At 38.6% G+C, this 16,866-nt stretch overlaps 1 protein-coding gene across 5 annotated transcripts in view; it reads left to right on the top strand.

The window, feature by feature from the left end:
• Positions 1-16,866, top strand: part of lrp6 (low density lipoprotein receptor-related protein 6) — a 275,397-nt gene that overhangs the window by 135,454 nt on the left and 123,077 nt on the right. For all 5 annotated transcript variants that reach the window (XM_065253367.2, XM_065253369.2, XM_073815902.1 and 2 more), the window contains 5 exons: positions 3,621-3,755; positions 5,987-6,383; positions 7,063-7,234; positions 11,301-11,517; positions 11,731-12,020. In XM_065253367.2, the coding sequence (XP_065109439.1) occupies positions 3,621-3,755; positions 5,987-6,383; positions 7,063-7,234; positions 11,301-11,517; positions 11,731-12,020 (1,211 nt within the window). The remainder of the gene's footprint in view (positions 1-3,620; positions 3,756-5,986; positions 6,384-7,062; positions 7,235-11,300; positions 11,518-11,730; positions 12,021-16,866) is intronic.

The raw sequence follows: 16,866 nt of genomic DNA, 5'->3' as shown, positions 1-16,866 counted from the left end.
ACAACGCGACTGCTTGACAAATCTAACCGCATACATACTGCAATAAACAGGTGCTTTTACATCAAAGGCCAACAGGATATGCCATTTGGTGAGGGGTCGCTCACTGATCCCCGTATGTTTGTAAATCCTAGACATGGTTGGATCTGCCGAACGGGTTGAGCACTTTTATATTTTTTATATACTGTGTTGAGCAGAGAGGCTGCAGTTCGACCAGCGGGATTCGGCCGCACATCAGGTGGCCAGATTGTGTTGCTAACTCGCAATGTATAACTATTATCAGACCGGCGCTCACAGCCTCAAAACACTGCCGGTTCACCGGGAAAAGTCCAGACTCTCCCGATTGCCACTCCGCTACTGTTTGTAGGCTACTTGAATGCAAAGGCACGAAAGTCAGCCACAGGACAGTGCGAGGTGAACTTGTGACCAAACAGTTGTCAGCGTCTGATAATGCAGACAATTCGGTGAGAGGATCAAACAACGCTGTTGTTCTGTCACCTACAGACACGTAATAATCTCCATAAACACTAATATTTCTCTGTTTATGCTACACTTAATCGGTCAGCGAATATAACACTCTCAATCAGCCCTGCTGCCGCCATGTTTCCCACGTGAGAGGCCAGGCAATGGAAGTTGTTGGCCCCGCCTTGACGCAGTGATTCACGGGGCGGGGGAGTGGTCAACTCGGAATGCATTTTCAATTGAATTTTGCTACATCCGTTGCGCTCTATGTAAATGAAAATGCAATCCCAAGTTTCCCACCCGTAAATGTAAATGCATTCAGGGAAAATTACATTTAAATGATCATTTTGCTACAGTTTTTGCTTGACCATGTAAAGCACATCTAATCAATCCAGCTAATACATTTCCAATTTAATTTTGCTACATCCGTTGCGCTCTATGTAAATGAAAATGCAATCCCAAGTTTCCCACCTGTAAATGTATGTGCATTTAGGGAGAATTACATTTAAATTATAATTTTGCTACAGTTTTTGCTTAACCCTGTGAAACACATTATGTCAGTTCGGGTAATACATTTCCATTTTAATTTTGCAACTTCTAAAGTATTAAAATATGTATTTAAAACAGGGCTGTAGAAAATGGAAAATGGAAATTAAAGTATTACATTTTCATTTTTATTTTGCACCAAGCATTGCACATACAAGCATGGAAAATGTAAACTTAAATACAGAAATGCATTGCCATTTTACATATTGCATTGTCATATTGCATATTACATTCTAAATTGAATTATGCTACCCATATGCTTCCATATCCACGAGCTTCGGAAAACAAAGCGCCAAATTGGCATTATGGTTTTAGAAACAAGTCTTTTTGCGTTGCTGCGCATTTCTTCTCAAGTGTGTTTTTATAAATCTTATGCCTGCCCCCTGCAGCGGAGTTGTCTAACTTAAGAAATTTTGATTCTTGCCTTCATGCAGGAGTCACATGCACGGTGTATGTGTGCGCGATCGATCGATCGATCGACCGACCGACCGAACGAACGAACGAGAGAGAGAGAGATGCTTCTGATAATTTTGTCATTTTCTAGTTTATTTCATCAAAACCGCATCTCCGCTATTCCGCTATAAGGAGTACTTGGCATGTACTACTCAAGGATTTTTTTAACCCCTCAAAAAGAATGGAGTAATGGTGACAGCCCTAAATTCAACGTAGAGATAGTCCTCCTAACACACATTTAAAGTGTTATTAAAAATGTAACAGTGTTTTGTTAAAGGGGACATTCAACAAGATGTTTTTAAGATATTAAATAAATCTTTGATGTCCCCAGAGTACATATGTGAAGTTTTAGCTCAAAATACCATATAGGTAATTTATTGTGGCATGTTAAAATAGGCACTTTATGGGTCTGAGCAAAAATGCACCGTTTTTGTGTGTATCCCTTTAAATCCAAATGAGCTGCTCAGGTGGGCGGAGTCTCAAGCTTTCGCGCTGTAGTCAAGACAGAGCATCAGGGAGATTTGTAAGCGATGCTAAGCATTATATATTTGAACAAGTTTAAAAAGTCAATTATCCGTTTTATGCATACTAAATACATGTTTATCAGCAGATGGGGAACATTGTGGAACAAAAATAAAGACTTTTAGGCTGCCAGTGTTTTAAACAGGCACAATGATTTTCAGCATGTTACAATAAAATGCACGTCCACAAACACTCAGAAGTTTACTTTCTGACCAAACCACACGAGCACGAACCACCGTTCACATATAATGCAAGTGTCACACAGTGATGTGGTTTAAGTCAGCTTGGTTCCAGACAGACTAACTATTGCTGCTTAAGTGTATTACCTATAGTTGAGGATTTTAGCAAATTTGTGGGCCCAGAGCGAGTCTATGTATGTGGCCCCCCATCTGATCTTTAAAACAGAAACTCGTTTGACTAAGGACAGAAGCCCCACTCCCGTCGTTAATACAAACGTTTCCAAGGATGTGAATTAACGCTAAAAATGTTTACACCCACAAGTAGAAAACACAATTGCAAATACAATTTGCAATTTCTTTTTAATATTGTCCACAAAAACGCCCCATAGCAGTCCTTGTGTTCTCCTAACAGAAATATCAGTTTCTCATTGTTTGATAGGATTTCAAATGTATTGTTTATGCAATTTATTTTTGGTAGAAGATTTTCTGTATATCTGTGCATTCTGTTAGAAAGTGCTGCTCTGTCTTGGTTTGGTATGAGTCACAGTGAGGAGTCCAGACCCAACCTTTCCTACTGTGGCTGCTAGGCATGGGCCGGTATGAGATTCTGGCGGTATGATAACCGTAAGCAAAAATACCATTGTGTTGCGGTAGTGCCATTGTAAAACTAAAATGTGTTATTTTTAAATGTCTGCGTATAAAAACATAATAACTTTTCAACTGGACACAATAAATGTTATTTTTAAGCATCATACAACGTTTATGCCAGGTAAAAATAAAGCCTTTAAATGGGAATAATCTTTCAAAAATATGTAATTGAAATGTAAACATGAATTCAATTACATGATTTAATTTTTTTGTGTAAACACAGTTCATACCTTGAAAACGGTATCAAAGAAAATGTTAGTGCTTTTGAAACCATGACTTTTAAAAACCTCATTATACCTTAAACCGTTAACCGGCCTATGCCTAGTGGCAGCTATGTTTTTCTGTCTGCCTGTATAGCTATGGTGAGCTTCTGTCTGTTTGTCTGTATCTGCTAAAGACTTGCACGCTCTCTCTCTCTCTCTCTCGCTCTTTCTCTCTCGCTCGCTCTTTCTCTCTCGCTCGCTCTTTCTCTCTCGCTCGCTCTTTCTCTCTCTCGCTCTTTCTCTCTCTCGCTCTTTCTCTCTCTCGCTCTTTCTCTCTCTCGCTCTTTCTCTCTCTCGCTCTCTCTCTCTCTTCTCTCTCTCTCTCCTCTTTCACAGACATAACTTCAATTCAACGTATCTTGCTCTTAGGGTTAAACAATGTGTGTCGGTGTGAAGAGGTCTATGTGATGACACGGAGGTGTGCTGTGATTGGGTGGAAAGACTCCTGTGGGTTTATGTGTCAGGATGCAGTTGGTTATGTGAACATAAAAATATCCTTATAAAGTCATTATGTGGTTCATTTACAAGAAACACTTTGTGTGTTTGACAGATGTGCGGAGTACCTGCTCTCTGAAGAACGGTGGATGTTCTCACTTGTGTTTGCTGTCACCAGTTAAACCATATTACCAGTGTGCCTGTCCAACTGGAGTCCAACTGCTGGATGACAACAAATCCTGCAGAGATGGTCAGACAGACAGACACACGCGCACACACACACACACACACACACACACACACACACACACACACACACACACACACACACACTAAATGCATGTCAGTCTTTTCGTGCTTCATGTCTACACTTTACTGTTCTGTGCAGTTAAGAAAAAATGTAACTTTTTAGATAACTTTTTTTTTGTATAAAGCAGAAAAACCTGAGGTCTCTAATTTTTAATCATGGCTGTGTTTAGGAGAACATGGGTGATTCTCACGAAAACTTGGTTTTAAAAATGTCAAGCATGAAAATGTAAAAATTGCTTAAATTTACTTTTTTTTCCCAACAGACATTGAAAAACAAAGTCTGGAGTAAATGGGAACATTAATTTAAACACTTTTACTTATCATTTAACACTTTTTGTAACATAATTTAAAAAATTAGTCCTAAAAAATCTCATTACCGCAACAGTCAGAAAACATCAACACTGACATATTTTCAAAATGACATGACAAACCTGAAAGAACATAATTTGGAGATTCTGCACATGCATTTAAAATTAAAGTATTATGCTTCTATTAATTAAATTAACATTTAATAAGCTGTTGCGGTAATGATAATCAAAATGTCGTGTAAGCATTCTGACAATATTTCAAATTAACTGTAAAAAAATTATCTTACCTGGTAGCCATCTTGAAGTAAATGGTCCATGTGCTTGGTCACTCAAAATCAAACTTTATTAAAATTCTGTATGTGTGCTTAAACTGTTCTCAAAAAGTGTTGCGGAGGATGAGAACATCAGGCATGGACACATCATTTTCCTAATTTTTCTTCATTATTATTATACATGAATATTCAGTAAATATTTTTTCTGTCATCTAAAGTAGTCTAGCAAAACATCCATTTATTTTTTTTTCTAAATATTTTTGTGTTAATTTGATAAAATTACAACATAACGCATGTTCAAACACAGCCGGACACATTGCAGTAATGAGAATTTCAGCAGAAAATGAGATAAAATTGACAAATTATAATTCTTATATTGAAATCACACATTGTGCAAGGTAGAACACAGTATAGTGTTAATTCTGATGCTTTTTAATATTACTATATTACACATTTTATAGCTAAAATCATTAGTGCCGTGGTGTTTCAATGGTTTCGTGAGAATCACCCACATATAATAGGTACGTTTCATATAATCAGTAAAGTATCAAACGTATTTTGATATGTTTTTCTTAATTGCGTAAAACTGTCATATTAAAAAAACTTGGTTATTGACCTTGACATTTTTATGCACATTCCGGGTGCAGAATTGATGCGCCTAAATCATACACACGCTACGTTTATGGGCTTTCTGGGCGCACTGCTCTTTTTTTTAAAGTGACCAAAAAAGAGGCAGTGCAGCACGCCTTGCATTTCCAAGCGTTTAAGAGGCTGTTTACACTTGGCATTAACATGCGTTTTCATCAATTGGATCACAAGTGGACGAGGTTAATGCCAGGGGCAAACAGTGTTCAAAACGTTTTGAGCTCGTCCACTTTCGACCACTTTCAACCACATTCAGAGGTAGTCGAAAACCCTTTAGATCGGATTGCTTTTGTAGTTTAAACGCACATGTGGTTGAATGTGTTCGAACAGCCACACACGACCGCCTTCTCTCTGCCCATTTATCTAATCTGAGGTACTAAACACAATGTTTTTTACGTCTTTTCTGACTTCTGGTGTGAACACACTGTGAACAGCGCTATTTTTTGCCTTTCATTGATAAAACTAAAACTGCTGATTTCTGCAGTTTCATTTTGCAAGCGTGTGAAAGTTGTGCGATCTTATTTCATCAATTGCGCTAGAAATTCAGAGAAAGCTCTAACATATAAATGTACAAAAATACTGTTTAATTGCTACACAAGCAGCATACTCCGACATAATATTAGTTTGCGTCCATATAAACTCATAATAACTCCTGCTTGCATTTGAATGACAGCAGACAGACTCGCTCACCGTCTCACAGACCACCCCCTCACAGTATTCAGGACAGAAGCGGTCGAAAGTGGACAAAAGAGACGGATTTAAATACCAGGTGTTAACTTGATGTGTCTCTCTCATCCACTTGTGATCCGATCGATGAAAACACATCTTAATACCAAGTTTTAACAGCCCCTAAAACGCGTTTTAATCTGATCAGCCAAGTCCCTTAACTGTGATTTATTGATATAACACTGTGTGACCTCTGAATGCTATCTTTCACCCTTCACCAGGTGCCACTCAACTTCTCCTGTTGGCCCGACGCACAGACCTGCGCAGAATATCTCTTGACACCCCCGACTTTACAGACATTGTGCTTCAGACTGACGACATCCGCCACGCCATCGCTATCGACTACGACCCTGTGGACGGTCACGTCTACTGGACGGATGATGATGTCAAAGCTATTCGCAGGTCATACCTGGATGGAAGCGAGACTCAATTGGTTGTGACGTCGCAGGTGGATCACCCGGACGGGATCGCGGTCGACTGGATCGCACGGAATCTTTACTGGACCGACACTGGCACAGACCGGATTGAAGTGACCCGGCTGAACGGAACTATGAGAAAGATTTTGATATCAGAAGATCTGGATGAGCCAAGAGCCATCGTGCTGGACCCTGTCGCAGGGTGAGACCACCCTCTTTATCATTACTCTTAAAAAAAAAAAAAACTTTGAACCCTAGACTGTAAAAAAAGATGGACGTCACCCAAAGGTTTCTGAAGATCATTTTTGAAAGTAGGCGGTGCCTGCCGTCGACATCTTGGCCGCGTATCACCACATCACTCGCGAATATCCGAAAATAGGTATAAAGGCGAGACGTGGGTGAAGGTGAGGTGACTGGTTGCTGAAACCAGGCCCGCCTGGCTCGACTCTAGTGACAGCAGTGGCTGTTCAACCGTCACTCAAGTGGCCACACCCTTAATTATGCAGAACAAAAAAATTTGAACCAGGCTGTAAACACATTATTTTATGCTGTAAGTTGGGGATTTTAACATGGAGGTCTATGGGAATTGAATCACTTTTGTAGCCAGCCTCTAGCGGCCAGTCGATGAATTGCAGTTTAAATAACTTCCGTATAGGCTTCATCAGAGATCGGATGGTTGCCCCTTGGTTTGAACTTATCCGGCTGCACTGATACACATATCCATCAGGACACACAAACATGCTCGGTTTGCATAAAGAGATGTTTTGATGTATTTGCATGTTAAATCAGAATTTAAAATTTCATTTCCTGTAGTATAGAATTACAATATGAAGTTAATATTGTTGTGCTAAAGGGATGCTATTTTCCACCTCTCACCACAGGTACATGTACTGGACCGATTGGGGTGAATGGCCAAAGATCGAGAGAGCTGCTCTGGATGGTACAGACCGGCTGGTGCTAGTCAACACATCTCTTGGGTGGCCCAACGGACTGGCACTTGACTACACAGAAAGAAAGATTTACTGGGGAGATGCTAAGACGGATGTCATCGAGGTGAGATAGAGAGTCACTTTTGTGCTATAAGAGCAAGCCCACAGTTTTTGGGAGCTGGTGTCAATTGATGTCTCTCCATCAGGAAAATGACTGTATCTGGTACTCAAAGATAACCCTTGAGCTAACACTTCAACTCCAACATGAGGTTGATACAGATAAACAAGTTGAGAAGAACAGCAGACAATGTGATGATAGAATATAATGAGTTTATTGAATAAGTTTAGTTGTTTTCTCCTCAATGAAGATCATAAACAAGATCGCTGACAGGTGACAGACAGACGAGTGATAAGGGTGAGGTCATGTTAGTGTGTTCGAGGTGAACTTTATATAATATCACAGTTTCACTAGTTGATACCAATACAGTGTCATTTCATGTTTCTTGATACCTCATTAAATGGAGATAATGGCTATATCGAATTATCACACGTAAGTGAACATGACCTCGGTAGTTTTACTACTGTCTATCTCGGAAGAGAGGCATGTGCAGCTCAGGGTCTATATATGCGCACACGTGCACACACACACACACACACAGAGTGGGCAGTGACATGCGAACAGAAAGCATTACTCAAGCTGAAATGTTGTGTTTTTCTCGTGAATACATGGGTGATTCTCACGAAAACTTGGTTTTAAAAATGTCAAGCATGAAAATGTAAAAATTGCTTAAATTTACTTTTTTCCCACCAGACATTGAAAAACAAAGTCTGGAGTAAATGGGAACATTAGTTTAAACACTTTTACTTATCATTTAACACTTTTTGTAACATAATTTAAAAAATTAGTCCTAAAAAATCTCATTACCGCAACAGTCAGAAAACATCATCACTGACATATTTTCAAAATGACATGACAAACCTGAAAGAACATAATTTGGAGATTCTGCACATGCATTTAAAATCAAAGTATTATGCTTCTATTAATTAAATTAACATTTAATAAGCATCTGTTGCGGTAATGATAATCAAAATGTTGTGTAAGCATTCTGACAAGACAATATTTCAAATTAACTGTAAAAAAATTATCTTACCTGGTAGCCATCTTGAAGTGACTGGTCCATGTGCTTGGTCACTCAAAATCAAACTTTATTAAAATTCTGTATGTGTGCTTAAACTGTTCTCAAAAAGTGTTGCGGAGGATGAGAACGTCAGGCATGGACACATCATTTTCCTAATTTTTCTTCATTATTATTATTATACATGAATATTCAGTAAATATTTTTTCTGTCATCTTAAGTAGTCTAGCAAAACATCCATTTATTTTTTTTCTAAATATTTTTGTGTTAATTTGATTAAATTACAACATAACGCATGTTCAAACACAGCCGGACACATTGCGGTAATGAGAATTTCAGCAGAAAATGAGATAAAATTGACAAATTATAAATTCTTATGTTGAAATCACACATTGTGCAAGGTAGAACACAGTATTGTGTTAATTCTGATGCTTTTTAATATTACTATATTACACATTTTATAGCTAAAATCATTAGTGCCGTGGTGTTTCAATGGTTTCGTGAGAATCACCCACATACAGTTTGAAAGAATAAATCTGACTGGAATTGGTTTCAAAGCTACAACCCACATCTCCGACGTGAGAAGAGGAAATTAACGTAAACAAGCCAGCATGTCTACTCTGTTCAAAGAGAGAGGCAATGAAAAGAGCTATACAAATAAAAAGTAATTTGAAACATAACCAGAACATCTAGTGGTGGTTTCCTGGACAGGGATTAGCTTAAGCCACGACTAGGCCTTAGTTTAATTAAAGGCGGAGTGCATGATCTCTGAAAGCCAATGTTGACATTTGAAATCACCTAAACAAATATGCTAGACCCGCCCCACACATACGCAACCCAGGCAACGATGTTGGTTAGTAGACATGCCCCTTACTGCTGATTGGCTACAAGTGTGTTTTGTTACTCGGCCCGACTACCTTTTCTAAAGTGTTTTTCAAAAATCTTGCACCCCGCCTCTAAGAAAATATAACTAGTTTTAACAAACATGCCTTACCAAAAACATCACTTGGGTGCACAACTGCCCCCTAGTGTTTTGTTCTGAGGTGTTGCTATTTTAACGTAACTGCGTGTAATAGAGCATACTCACAGCTGCGATCAGAGTAAATCAATAAACCCTGTGAAGCTGGGATTTACATTGAACAATGACATTTAGCTATTTAACATTGAAATGCATATTTTATAATATTTATTTGTTTTAAATATTTGGAATATATTTTTTTTACATTCCAATTTCATATTTTATACGTTTTATCTTAATATCCTTAAAAATCTAAGTTGTGTTCTTAGAAAGGATGTACTTGCATTATTGTGCTATTTTAATGTCATATATCAGGGGTGTCCACTCCAACTCCTGGAGGGCCGGTGTCTCTGCAGAGTTTTATTCCAACCCTAATCAAACACACCTGATCCAGCTAATCAAGGTCCTACTAGGCAGACTAGATACTTTGAGGCAGGTGTGTTGAGGAAAGTTTTAGCTAAACTCTGCAGGACACAGGCCCTCCAGGACCGACTTTGGACACCCCTGTCATATATAATCAGTGACATATATGGTCTTAAAAAGACAATACTATATACTACCGCTTTTATTTCTAAGGCATTTTACAGACTTATGAAAAGTAGCTATTGTGACAAGCCTATGAATTAACTTCTTTATTAACTAAAGTAAAATTTTAACTTTTAAATAAAGCAGAAGTTAATTTTCACATAGGCAGTACTTGTATCTTTTCTACCTGTTATGGACTTAATACATTATGCACTCCCACTTTAAGCTTCCGGCCCTGTAGTCCTCTGCCAAACTTCATACATCAACTAGACACTAGAGATGAAGCCCAAAAGCATCCAGAAGTCTGTGTGTTTTTTCCAGAAACAGAGAAAGTCCTCTGGTGCTCTTGCAGCTCTTCTTATTCTCTGAAATGAGACTTCTGGAACATTGGATTTCATTACTGTGTTTTTTTTAAGCTCGTATGGACTCTTTTGTTCGATCCACTTTTTGGCTACATTAATTGGGTGGAGGGGCGGCTCAACCCGACTCAGTTCAGTGCTGCTCTGTGGCTTTAGCGCACATCTGGTTGCGATTGCTCCTCCACTCAGCTGCAGTCAGCTCTGTTTAGAATAGCCCCAGAATCTGAAAGCCGCACCATACTGCGGTCACAACTCCCAAACCAGCAGAGACCTTTCGGCTGAGGTTGCAATGCTGAGGATGGAAATTTCATTTTGTGTGTGTGTGTGTGTGTGTGTGTTGTAGCTTTTGTTTTTGAGAAAAAATGAGGTGGGGGTGATGACAAAAGAGATTCATGTTGGATTGGACACAACAGATTTTAAATCTTAATTTTTTTCTAAATTATTATTAATATATGTATATGCAGAAAATGCAGTGAATTAATTGAGATGTTAATTCAGAATCAAACTGCAGTGATGCAGGAATCTCAGGAAGTGAGTGTGGTATTTTTGAGGTCTCGACTTCTGGCCCAGACAGGTTTCAGAGAGCGAGAGTTTGTCTCTGTCTCTATCCCTCCATTGAGCTGCCCAGTTTGATTTCATTGCTGTAAACATCTGTGATGCTCTGTGATACCTCGCACATCTCATTATTTTTATGTTGCCCAGGGGCATAAATGTTTTATTTCCGTTTATGAGCTCTTTCATTGGGACGTTGGATTTCTGTTTGGACTCAGTGAATGTTTACAGAGGAGTTAATCAACTTACATGTTGTCTTCATCACACACAGCAGATGTCAGAGCGTGTCAAAGCGTGTGGTCACAATGTGTGTGCGTGTCCACGACTGTTTCTCGTTATTATTGGCTAGTAGTTTTGCCAGCTTTCGACAAAGTAATCTTGCGTTGTTTCTCATTTCCTAAATGTGCTCTTATATTTTCTCTTTCTGCACTGAGTGAATACAGTTGTTTATATTCAGTCTGTCTTCATGTTTGGTGCTAATCTAATGGTGGTAAATGTTCAGTGACTCGGCTAAACATTTCAAGAAATGTCAAGAACGTTTTATCACGCTATTTATTGAAATGCGTTTAATCTCTGCTGGTCTGATGTATCTTATGTCAGGTTATGGAGATGGATGGGTCGAGCAGACGCGTGTTAGTGCAGGAAAACCTGCCTCACATCTTTGGATTTAGCCTGCTGGGCGACTTCATCTATTGGACGGACTGGCAGAGACGCAGCATCGAGCGCGTTCACAAACGCAGTGCTGAGCGAGAGGTCATCATAGACCAGCTGCCTGACCTCATGGGAATAAAAGCAACATACGTCCACCAGACCTTCGGTGAGCACGTCACAATATTATCATTATTACTATGTGTGCAATGGAGAAACAACTTAAGAATTAGTGCACTTTGAATTATTCTGGTAAATGAACCTCGTAGTTGTCATGTATATAAAAAAAACTTAAAATATTGATGTTCGTGCAGATGTGCTGGTATCTGAAGTCTCCTTCTCTCGCTCTCTTTTCTCTCTGTTTTCTCTTTTCTGTATATAGGTGTGAATCCGTGTGCTGTCAGTAACGGTGGCTGCAGTCATTTGTGTCTCTATAAGCCGCAGGGTGTTTCCTGTGCGTGTCCCATCGGTTTGGAGCTCATGGCCGATTTGACCACCTGTATTGTTCCTGAGGCCTTCCTGCTCTTCTCACGACACACGGATATCAGACGCATCTCCCTGGAAACCTACACCAACAATGTCGCCATCCCACTCACGGGAGTGAAGGAAGCCTCCGCACTCGACTTTGACGTCACCGACAACCGGATCTACTGGACGGACATCACATTGAAGGTGAGGAACTCAATCTCTGCCTGTCTGAAGGTGTAGTTCAATACGCTGTCGCGTGTACGTAATACGTTTGTATTATACCACGGGTCTGTTGAATGCTTTATTCTGATTTGTTGAGAAATGTTCCATGGGTGTTTATGGAAGGAAAATAATGACAAAAGTTTTTGAATTAAAATAGCCTGTTGAATTGTACTACCTGAAAAAAAATGCATTGTATTAACCATACTTTAATTTTAATGCATTGTATTTTTATGTTTTTTAATTAAAACAGCCTGTTGAATTGTACTACCTGAAAAAAATGCATTGTATTAACCGTGCTTGAATTTTAATGCATTGTATTTTTAGGTTTTGCATTTTTAAGGGCTGAAATTTAACATGCGTGTATATTTTCTGTATTAAAAATTCAATAGTCCACATTCACCTTTTAGATTTCACTTTAAAATATTCGGTCTGTTTAAAAATAGAACGTAAAATATTCAGCAGACAATTATTAGTCCATTTAAATTCGCGTCCAAAAATTCAAGTCCAAAATTCAGTCGTAAAGATTTCAACATTTAACATCCGGGAACTGCAGGAAAAGCAGTAGAGTACCGAGTATAATGTCATCTGCTGTTAATCGATCTGACCAGCAGGTGGTGCACGTGTTCGCCAAGACTTTGTACATGTAAGATGATTTATCCACTGCAGCAGTGATGAATGTTGGCTTTTATGTTCAGTTTTAGTAAAACAACTGTAATACACTCATACAGAGAGTGTATTGTTTGGTTATGTTATTGACAGGATACTAAACGGTTTTTAAATGCCATATAAATTAAATAGGGCCTGCTATTGGCTTCGTTTCTCAAAAGCTAAGTTGATTGTAGATTTTATTGGTGGCAATCTACCTTCTTCTTATGCCTACGAGAAACGAACACGGTTTTGTAATTCGTCACCTCAGTTTATAAACCATACTCAGATTATTAAACTGTTCAATTTACAAATCGTGCGCACGGATTAATAAACCATACGCACAATTACACAACCAGTGCTCTCAGATTTGCAATCCGTATCCACAAATTCATAAACAATTAATAAACAGTGCACACGCTTTCGCAATGGTTTTGCAAACTGAGTCCACTAACGCAGAGGTCCCCAACCACCGGGTCGTGGTCAAGTTGCCACCGGTCACAAGAACATCCTGAAAAAATTCGTATAATAGCTACGTTATAGTTTAATCCGGTGTTTTGTCCTTTACGAGCCAACTTCAAATAACATATCAATCCACATCTATACAGGGTCGCGCTCCCTCTTTTTCTCTGTCTCTCTCTCTCTCTCTCTCTCCCAGCACATCGGCGATCACATTGCTGTCATTAGAGTTCAAGCATACAGTACTTCTAAAACACAATCGATCAAAGAATTGCAATGGTATGACTTTATGAATAAATGAAGACGTTCATTTGATATTGCAAATGAAACTAATTCAGTGTTTCCGCTATATACATTCTACCGTGGAGGCCCGCCACTCCTAAAACATCCCTGCCACGCCTTCGGTTGTGGATAGAAGGGATACAGCAAACGAAATCTTGCCGGATGAGCACTGTTTTATCCTAATCCTTCACCCAAACTCAACTCTAAACACAAAATTTCACACGATTATAGGATGTATTTGTATCTCATTTAGCCAGAGCCGCTGTTTTCATCCTAATAATCCTACCTCCAAATCTAATCATTAACTTTTCTGCATTTGCTGTATCCCTTCTAGACAAAACCCACAACGGCAGCTCGCAAAATAAAGAGCCCGGTCAGACTGGCTGTCTTTAAAAATAAATAAATTCCTTTCTAGATTCGCGTTATAAACTAATTTATAAGTATAAGTAAATCGCCTAAAATATCATAGTTTCCCCCATGGGTTTAGTTTAATGCACAAATAGATTTAAATCAACAGATGATGATTAGGCTTACACGAAATATGTTACACTTAAATAATTATCAGATTGACAAAACGAATAAAAAAGTATTGAGCTTCTGTTCTTTTTTGTGACGCGCTCTAAAACCAAAGCAGCAGAAAGCACGTCATGTTTGTAATGATTTTAAATAAGCACAATGTTTTCTCCTTATTGTGAGTTTACACAAATAAAAATATAACATTTACAGTTTCGAATGTTGTTTTACTTTTATCTGTATGGCAATAAATTTAGGGTAATTTAAGGTTCAAGGTCATCACGCATATGATGCTCACCGGCGCATGTACACCGACGCAGCGCAGGGCTGCGAGAAATTACATATTTAAACTTTCGATTTAAAGGGGCCATGGCATGAAAATCAGACTTTTTCCATGTTTAAGTGCTCTGATTGGGTCCCTAGTGCTGCTATCAACCTAGAAAATTTGAAAAAGATCAACCCAGTAACTTAGTTTTGGTAAACCATTCTCTACAAGCACACGAGAAAATAGGTCGTTGAAATTTGGCTCTCCTTATGATGTCATAAGGAGCTCTTATTATAATAATACAACCCCTTAATCCAACCACAGCACTGCCATTTAGTGCAGAGAGAAAATAATTCACAGAACAATTGAGTTTCAATTTCAACAAACCACCATCATTGTTATCAGTGTTTGCACTTCATCTGATCATGTGCATTTTAAAGGACACACCCAAAACTACACATTTTTGCACACACCTACAAAGTGTCAATTTTAACATGCTATAATAAATTATTTATATGGTATTTTGAGCTAAAACTTCACATATGTGCTCTGGGGACACCAAAGATTTATTTGACATCTTAAAAAAGTCCTGTGACATGGGCCCTTTAACATATTACGAGGTTTTTTGGACATTAATTTGTAATCACTGTACTCATATTATCAACTTATCAGGCCATTAGTTATTCAGAATATAGGCTATAAACGCAGCGCACTGCTGACCGCTCAGCTGTCAATCTTCTGTGCTTTTGATCGACACTCACAAAGTTTCACATTAGATGATAAGATATTTGTCTAAAAACAAAAGGCTAAATACTGAATACTACTTATATGGGACTGCAAGACATTAATATTCGAATGTTTAGAAGGAAACTTACATTATTCCTGTGGTAAGAGAAGTACGTTGGTAATAAAAATTTGAGGCAGAAGGTGAGACTGTTTCATCTGTTTCAGATAGGAGGGTCGGGGTACCCGCGGGTAAAACGCATAATATTTGAGGTAACGAGTGTAATAATATTAACGTGTCATTTGCGTTTTAGATGCAGGTCGGGACTCAATAGAGTTAATTGCGGGTCTAACATCCAACACCAAAAGGTTAGACCGTTAAAGGTTTAACTGCACGATTTGCGGTGTGACCGGGTCAGGGTCTTTGTCAAACAGGCCGGGTGTGGAATAAAATTGCTGCTGATGTCGGATAACTGTTCGGATGTTCTGTCAATCACAGCGGTGCGGATTATCAAACAGGACTATGCGTGACTTTGCTACAGCTCTGTAACGCTCAGGGGCGCTGTAAGGGGGGGAAAGTTAGGACGATTCTAAGGGCCCATGAACTTTTGAGGGCCCCAGCCAAGGACTGTGCCGCACACGCAACCCCCTTAGCTGAGCCCTCTTAGCTCCGCCCCGTCTTTACTCTGCGTTTTAGCGCCGTCTTCAATCCACGGTCTCACAGTGCGCGTGAACTTCAGAAGAGAACAAGGTGTGTGTATTTACTGCTATTTCCTATGATATCTGCATATGTGCACTTCCTTACTATAAATGCAGTTTACACAATGTAACGCTGGAGCAATACAATGCAGTTTTCTTTCCACTGTAAAGTCTTCGCTCTGTTCACCTCAGTTTAAAAAAACACAAGGGGATTTACGTTCCCTGTTTTGTTATGATTCTAACGCGAAGTCAGCCCTTATAGGCTGTTTAAATTAACGTAGCCCGTATAAGATAATTAACATAAACTACATGCGATCGGTTACACACTGTTTTGTTTTGTAATGCAATATGCCAAGGAAGGATTTTTATGCAGTCGTAAATCGAGTTGTTTGTGATAAAACTGAAATGCAACTAAGGCTAAACTAGTCAAATTATGTATATTAAAGCTTCTCAACTTGCAACAGTGTTAAGAAATCAATGGAAATCTATGTCATAATCTGCTATAGTTGTCATTCATTTGATTTTAGAGCCCCGTTGATTAAAAAACAGTCTGAAGAATCATTTAATAACAGTATAGCTGTTTTCTTAAAGAGTAACTAAACCCTAAACAAACTTTTTTTAGTTAATGATCTGTAAGAATGGGGTTTTAGTGCTGTTCATTGATTTTAGTAAGTTTTTTGACATTTTGATATAAAGTGTTTCAATACTACAATATATGGTGTAAAAACGTATGAGTGCTGCCCTCTTCAGGTTGAACGGTGGCTACTGCAGTTGAATTTTTCTATTGAATGTTGGGTTCCAAAAAACGCCTCGTGATGTAAGCAGGTTCAAGCTCACCACGCCGCTTTGGTCAAGCATTGTTGACCCAGTCATATTTCAGGCAGAATGTACAGAAAAGATGCATTGTTGTTGTTCGCCATTTTTAAATGTTACAATGTCGTGTGTGTAACAGCTCAAGTATACAGTATGTCACTAAGACTATCTCTGAAAATCAGACTAAAGCCTCAAATCTTATTGTGAGATAAAAAGCATCACAGTTTAATTTCAAGCATTAATTTCACTATGATTTCAATCGCTGACATGACATTACTCAGTCAACATTAAAGATATCAAGTTTATATTTTCACAAATGTTCTTTACATTATATAGGATGATTTTATGTGGAAAACAGTAAGTCACAAAGAAATACTTCAGCTGGGTTTTCACAGGCATGGTCACATTTATCTTTAATTTTTAAGAATG

The sequence above is a fragment of the Paramisgurnus dabryanus genome, chromosome 1, assembly GCF_030506205.2.
Source record: "Paramisgurnus dabryanus chromosome 1, PD_genome_1.1, whole genome shotgun sequence".
NCBI lineage: Eukaryota > Metazoa > Chordata > Actinopteri > Cypriniformes > Cobitidae > Paramisgurnus > Paramisgurnus dabryanus.
This window is presented reverse-complemented; position numbering and strand designations above follow the sequence as displayed.